The sequence below is a fragment of the Rhinichthys klamathensis genome, unplaced genomic scaffold, assembly GCF_029890125.1.
Source record: "Rhinichthys klamathensis goyatoka isolate OS25496 unplaced genomic scaffold, OSU_Roscu_1.1 h1tg000267l_1, whole genome shotgun sequence".
NCBI classification, from domain to species: domain Eukaryota; kingdom Metazoa; phylum Chordata; class Actinopteri; order Cypriniformes; family Leuciscidae; genus Rhinichthys; species Rhinichthys klamathensis.
Genome location: NW_026606788.1, coordinates 624,978 through 632,547, shown reverse-complemented (window position 1 = coordinate 632,547; position 7,570 = coordinate 624,978). Strand labels below are relative to the sequence as shown.

The following is a 7,570-nucleotide window of genomic DNA, read 5'->3' as shown; positions in this document are numbered from 1 at the left end:
CATTTTCAGTGACATTTTCCAATAAGATCGCATTAGGAAACGTTAGTTAATTCGGTAACACTTTACTATAAGGTTCATTAGCTAACATTAGTTAATGCATTAACTAACATGAACCAACCATGAGCAATACATTTGTTACTGTATTTGTTAGACTTTGTTAACGTTAGTTAACTATCTTCACTGTTAGTTCACAGTGCATTAACTAATGTTACCAAGATTTTAATAAAGTATTAGTAAATGTTGAAATTAACATTAACAAAGATTAATAAATGTTGTATAAGTGCAGTTAATTTTTTAGTTCATAGTTTTAGCTAATGTTGTTAACTAATGTAAACTAATGAACCTTTTTGTAAAATGTTACCGTTAATTCATAAACTAACAATGAGCAATACGTTTGTCGCGTGATTTAACCAGTTTTTACAAATGGAACCTTAATGTAAAGTGTAACCAAATGTTCTTTTTACTTTTTAACAGTTTTATCGCAAGAAAGACAAGGTGGTACTGGTAAGATAAGGGAGTCTTTTTAATGTTGTTATTTCTGCTCCCCCATACACTGCAAAAAAAAAAAAAAAAAAAAAAAAATTCAAATGAAAATATCTACATCTTTAAAACAAGTTTATAAACACTTTTAAATATCTGTGCTGGACAAAATAACTGATTAAGAAAATAAATTTGCAGTGTATTTTCATGGACTCTTGGACTTCATAACGACAACCTAAATCCGTATTTGTGTCACAATGGCCTCTGGCCTCTGATTGGCATCTCCATTCTGGTGGAGGTCTCTGTCAGAGACCCATGTGGGAGCGGACGGCGGCTCAGTGTGGCAGTGAGCTTCTTGCGGAAGACTCGACACAGAAAAACATAGATGAGAGGGTCCAGGCACACGTTAGTAGATGATATCCAGAGTGTGATCTCTTTGGCAAAGTACAGCTGGTTTTGGGCCCAGCACTGGGCAGAAGTATTCCGGGTCTGACTGAGGGTGTAAGGGATTCGGGCCAGGTGGAAGGGTGCAAAGCATACAAAGAAAACACCCACTACCACAAACACCTGTGGAGGAGAGGAGAGTTTAGCACTGGTTAGCATGCAGCACACCAGAAACTGGAGCTTGACAAAATAAAGAATTCAATTCAACTACAGTGAGCTTCCTTTTGGGGGGAAAAGCAGTTAGTACAAACTATTTATATAACCCTGCTAACTACACTGAAGCTTGATTAAAACCCATTTGGATTGAAACCCAACTAATGACATTCTGGTCTCTCTGGCTCGGGTCCCTCCTTCAATGTGTCTCTCTCACAAGGTGTACAGTGAGAGAGCTTCAAAGTTGGTCTTGCGACCAAAGATAGCCTCCGATAATTTTCTGACAAGGTCAGAAATTTAGCATGATCATCTCACAGTGTTTGCTGCTACGACCTATGTCTACTGACTAGCCAATATAATTGCAATATGAAATGGCATATTGATCAACACTAACTTAAGATTTAATAGGTGTCATCATCGTAATCATCCCCATTAGATCAATGTCGTACGGTGTGATCTTATAGGATTGCTGAAATTGCAGGGCCTGTAGCAGGCAAATACGTCTGTGAGATAATCAGTACTGGGCACTGGTCTATTACTGCAGTAAAATCCACTTTAGATAAACCCGCCCCCAAACTACTAGATCAGGGCTGGGCAACTCTGGTCCTCGATATCCACTTTCCTGCAGAGTTAATAGGCTTGTTCGCCTTGAACCGGCGCTACACAGTCCGATTCGTTTATGACATTAAAGTACCGCCAGTGTCGAACAAGCCTACTCCAACCCTAATCAAATACACCTGAACAAGCTAATCAAGATATTCAGGATTGTTAGAAAGTTATTGCCAGTTGAGTTTTGAACAGGGTTGCAGCTAAACTTTGCAGGAAAGTGTGTCTTGAGGGTCTGAGTTGCCCAGCCCTGTACTAGACAGTATGCAAGTTCAGATGCAGCTTATGTTTCTATTAATCCATATCATTTCCAATTCTTTGACATTGTGTTTCCCATCCCTCATCCTGGAGGCACACCAGGCAGTACAGATTTTTTAACTCCTCCTAATCAAACACACCTGATTCAACTCATCAGCTCATTGTTAGCGAGTTCACGACGGAAATGGATGGGTCAGATATGGTAGACATCCAAAATGTGCACTGTTGGTGTGCCTCCAGGAACAAAATTGGGAAACACTGCCTTAAATATAACTTCAGTGTCTGCACTCTCAGGTTTGCATAAGGGAGGTTGAAGAAAGTGCACTATACCTTAGATGTGGTCTGTTTACTGGCTGCGTCACTGCTGCTTTGTGATGCACGGTACGATTCAAACACTTTCCTGCTGATGAAGGTATAGCAGACAACCATGAGCGCCAACGTACCCCAAAAAACAATCTGGCAGAAGTAGTTAAAACCTTCATGCCACATGAGTCCCATCACCCCCTTCATCCTGGTGCATCGCAGCCTTCCACCAGCGGAGATCTGTGGCATTTGGTTACTCAGGATGACATTGGGCAGAGCCAAAGACAGCATAACCACCCAGATAACTGCACACAGGATCCGACCCACCCCGACCCTCTGAAAAGCACATTTCCCGAATGGATGCACAATCTTTAGGTATCGGTCCAAGCTAATGAATCCGAGAAGAAGGATGCTGATGTACATAGTGGTATAGAAGAGTACAGCTGAGTATCGGCAATGAAAAGCCCGGAGATGCCAGGAACCCAACCCCGCATCAGTCAATGCCTTTACAGGCACGGTAAGGGTCATCAATAGATCAGCCACGACTACGTTCTTCAGGTACACAACGAATGTTGAGCTGCTGCGGATTTGGAAGAAGATCCAGGCAGCCAGAGTGTTCAACACAAAAGCAGCCAGGAAAAGAGCAGTGTACAGACAAGGGAAGAGTATGGACGTTACGCTAGTGTCCCGATCACACTTGAGTGAAGTGTTCACCTGACTCACGTTCATCTTGATGCCTGGAAGGAAAAACATCAAAAGAGCTGAACGCAGTATTGGAAAATTCAAGTAATATCCACTTACTGCTATAAATAGCAAACTTTACCAATATAATGGTGTAAATATTCATGATCACTGGTGGAATACATGAGTTATGATGAGACACACTAAAGCCGCGTTTCCACCGAAATTACCTGAAACAATTTGTCCCAGGAACTTTTTCTTCCCCAGACCTGTTGCTGTCTGCATTTCCACCGCGGTCTAAAGTACCGTGAAGACTGAAGACTAGGCAAATTAGTCCGGTGACGTAGGACTGCACGCTACTTAACAGTTCCCGCTGGACTTCATCCTCTGAATTTGAGCTTAATAAAGCCTGAACCTCGTTGTCAGTCCATCGGTCGTATTTTTCAAACTTCATTGTTGATTCGAATATCAAACAACTGTTACTGCACGCACCGCAACAGATTTAAAAAAATGGTGGTTGAAATAAAATGCTGCGTGGAGTCAACCAATCAAAATGCAGCATGAACTTAACCAATCAGCATGTTCAGTGCCCAAGTCCCACCCCTGAAAGTTCCTGAATGTTGAAAAAGTTCTACCTCGCAAGCAGGGACCTTCGGAGGGGGAGATATTTACCCGGAACTTCATTTAGACCCTGGTTCCTGCGGTGGAAACACAGAGTACCACCCCAAAGTCCCTAGTTCCTGCGGTGGAAATGCGGCAAAATGCACCAACAATTTACCCTGAACTTTACAAAGGATCTCCTGTTATGTTTAATTCTGTTGAAACCCCATTTCTATAACATGCAAACAGAAGAAGTAGGAAAAATACACGGAAATAACAAATAACAAAGCCAATGTATATCATTATGCTTATAATGACAATAATTTTGACGCACTAAAATTCATTTGGGGGAATAGGGGAAACAGACACAGACTTACACACTCAAAAATGTAAAATATATGTATGCAAGAACAAACACTTACCAGGAAAATTGTTTTGGAGAAGAGTTTTGGAGACTTGTAAGCAAAGCTCAAAAGAGGAATCAATAAATGTCTTAATGCCTTCCGCAAACTGTATCCACAGTGAAGTGTGTCTGCACTTTTAGCCACACACACATACAGAGAGAGAGAGAGAGAGAGAGAGAGAGAGAGAGAGCGAGAAAGAGAGAGAGAGTGATAAAGTGAGTGAGACTTTTTGACAGTGTAGATATATCATATAGTTATATAAAACTGTATATAAAACCAATAGAAGTATAAGTACTACAGACTAATGCCCATTATAACTGTACCCCTAAACACTTTTGACATGTTAAGTATATATTTATATATTATTGGATATTGTTAAAATGATATGCTGTATTTGTTTTTGTTTGTTTGTTTGTTTCCCCAAATGAGGACATCCCCGGATGTCACCCATGGGAAGCTTTTGTCAGATTTAGCTCACTGCTGGGGACATTTCTGTGCCTAAACGTTTGCTAAGTATGTACACAAACACATGCAGTTATGCACACACACATTTTTCACATGGCTGCCTAGAAGATTTTTCTCATCATAGTAAGTCTAATGGCAAAGCCAGTTACTCTTCCTGTCTAGCTTCTTGTTTGGCTGCAATGGGCTGCCCATCATGTGGTGTGGTGAAACTTTGTTATTCACTCCTAGAAAAAAAGCATCCATATTAATTTATACATAAAGTTGGTAACATGTCATATAGATATTTAGCCTCTTTGCAAAAGGACACAGTGAGAGGAAACAGGAAGCAATTGTCAAAGATACACCCACACACGATGCTAGTAAACCCAATCGCAGCCATGTAAGGCTGGTGGTACAATGGAAACAGGTAAATAACAGACTAGCTGTGTCCCAATGTGAAGGCTGTGCACTTCTAAGGTCGCATTGTAAGGCCGATTGCATCATCGCGGCGCAACGAAAGATGCTGCAATTCGAAAGTGACTTGAAATGCGCCCTCCGCTTCTCTTGGCCTACCCTACCCTAGAATTCATTGTGTGCCGGTGACTACAGGATGGCGGGTGACTCTGTTGCGGCAGAATCCTACACTTTTAAATGTAAGTATTGTTTTAATTTACTTAAATAGACAAACAAGTGTTAAAAGCCTGGTGTCTTTTAAAAAAAAACTTGGCTCTGAGGTTTTTTTTTTAAAGTCTGAGCAACTTTCACTCTTGCTCTGAGCGCACCTCTACCACTCCATCAAGAGTAAAATGCATGCCAACAGCCTAGAATAGAACTGCATTTTTTTTTTACCAAGAATTCACAGGTTAGACGCATTTAGGGTCACTGTGATTTTGCCAAGTAAGACATGGTCCTGGATCAACATATTTTGTTTATCCTGGATCAACATTCCTATCCCAAAATGTAGTCCTTACCCAATCCCTACCCCTAAACCTAACCCTACGCATAACTTTTCCCTAAAATCAGAGGGTAATGATAGGTGAATAACACTGATATTTAAGTACTTCACCCTGGTTCTAAGCCTAAACTTGACATAAACTGTAAACTTGTCCCTCAAATCTGATTGGTTGATTGTAAAGTTGATCTAGGATCAACAAATATGTTGATCCAGGAACATGTGGTACTTGGTGAAATCACGTTCACCACACATTCTAGCTTGATGGATCACTCAAATCAGAAAGTCTCAAGTTAGGAGCGAAAGTTCACCGGGATAAGGCGCTGATGGGGGCCGTGATTTTGAATCGCTCCCGGTGGTTTTTTGCTCACATCTCAAAGAAAACTCAACTAAAACACTTCAAATTCACACCGGGGATAGATCTCCATTAGACGATTCGAATGAACTCAGTGATGCCATCTGGGGTGGAAAAAGCCCTTTAACTTGACTTTTTGCCTGTTGCACCTGTGGAATTTTAAATAGCCTCAGGTGAAAGCACATTTTTAACAGGTAGCACACACACTATAAGAAATTTTGGCATTTTTCAAAGTATAGGCTACTTAAATACTTTAGCCAGCACCAGCACTAGCACTAAGGTGGCGAGACAGAGAGGACGAGTTTTTGGACTTGATTAGAGAAGACATGGAACTGCAGAGGGAGGTAGAGGCCAGGAGAGCACAGGAGAGTAGGGACAGGATGGACAAGCTGTTTTCTCTTCTTGAGAGAATGATTGAAAAATATATATTTTTTCTATAATTTTTGTTTAACTTTTTTTCACTTTTATTTTTTAAAAGAAAAAAAAACAATTTCTGTACATTATCTATTTTTATGCAACTTTAAATGTCTAAATAATAGAGGATTAATTGTTCTGGACATTGTTTATTTTTGTAATGACAGGTATAATTTCTACATGAAACAAATTCTTCTATACCTTTTTTTTTCCAAATAAAATTGGTAAATGAAAATCATTTGTTCTATAGGCTACATAAAAGTACTTTTTCCAACTATATATGTTAAAAATATCAAAATCTACATAAACATTTAAATTTACAGTACATAAAATAAGAAAGAATGATGTAGACTTTTATTCAGCTGAGCAGGGAGACCAGGATGGGCTCCACAATAAGAGATGCTGGTAATGCCTCCTGATGGTGGGACATCATCTGGGATGGTCTCTGAGTGTTTGAGTGCATATTTCAACTGTCCACTGGGTTGGCCACCAAAAGGTTTGCAGGGCTGACTCAATCGACGGCTGCCATGTCACTTTTCAGAAAGAGTAAAATAAATTAACTCACATCCTCAAACCATACCATAAAATATTTCAACATGCAAAACCGTTCTATTGTCCATTCAATATTTGTCTTAGGCATTGTAGCTATACAATTCTCTTACTTGCCTGTTACAAATAGTTATGGTCAATGGGAACCTCCTCCAGGGCACACACCTCTGCAGTCAGCTTGTCTCCCCAGGGAGCACCGCTGACTGTCTCCAAACCATGCTCCCTCATCCTCTGCATCATCCTCCTCGTGCTCATCCTCCGGGGCCATGATGTCACAGACCCCAAGACAGATGTTGTGGAGGATGGCACAGGCTGTTATGACCTGAAATTATATATATATAATATATATATATCTTCAAAAAAATTATTTACTTTATTCTTTTCTGTATCTTTAAAATGTCTTTTGAATTCACTTACGTGAGGTACAAAGGTGTGGTGCATTTCCAGCACTTGCAGGAAGATGGCTCTGATCCTGGTCTTCATCATCCCAAAAGCACGCTCTATAATGGAGCGTGCCCTGGGATGATGGAGATTAAAGCGCTGGGCTCCCACACCTTGTACTAGCCTCTTGTAGGAAGTGATGAGGGGGAGTGGGTGTTGGAGGCATGGGTACCCTCCGTCTGCGAGGATAAAGTGCCCCGGAGGAGGTGTCACCTAGTGTGACCTCCAGTACAGGAGCACTCGTGCGTCATGCACTGACCCAGGCCAGCCCACGTAGGTGTCAATGAAGTGGCCCTGATGGTCACAAACAGCCTGCAGGATGATGGACGGGAACAGGCCCACTTGGAGGCTTGATGCGGACATGGCAGCCGTCGATTGCTCCTGCAGCTTTCACGAAAGCCCTGTGTCTTGCCAGCCCTGCAAACCCGTGGCAAACTGCCTCCAGGTCTTCTGGGGTGTTAGGGAACTGAATGACTTGGTGGCGAA

At 41.3% G+C, this 7,570-nt stretch overlaps 1 protein-coding gene across 2 annotated transcripts in view; it reads right to left on the bottom strand.

Annotated features, from left to right (window-relative positions):
- Positions 1-711: 711 nt before the first annotated feature.
- The window catches only part of p2ry13 (purinergic receptor P2Y13), a 36,430-nt gene continuing 29,571 nt past the window's right edge, over positions 712-7,570 (bottom strand). Inside the window, exons 2-4 of one of the 2 annotated variants that reach the window (XM_056267965.1) lie at positions 3,948-4,062; positions 2,272-2,981; positions 712-1,047 (exon numbers count right to left, since the gene is read on the bottom strand). In XM_056267965.1, the coding sequence (XP_056123940.1) occupies positions 733-1,047; positions 2,272-2,981; positions 3,948-4,062 (1,140 nt within the window). In that variant the 3' untranslated portion in view covers positions 712-732. The remainder of the gene's footprint in view (positions 1,048-2,271; positions 2,982-3,947; positions 4,063-7,570) is intronic. The other variant, XM_056267966.1, reaches the window with a different exon arrangement.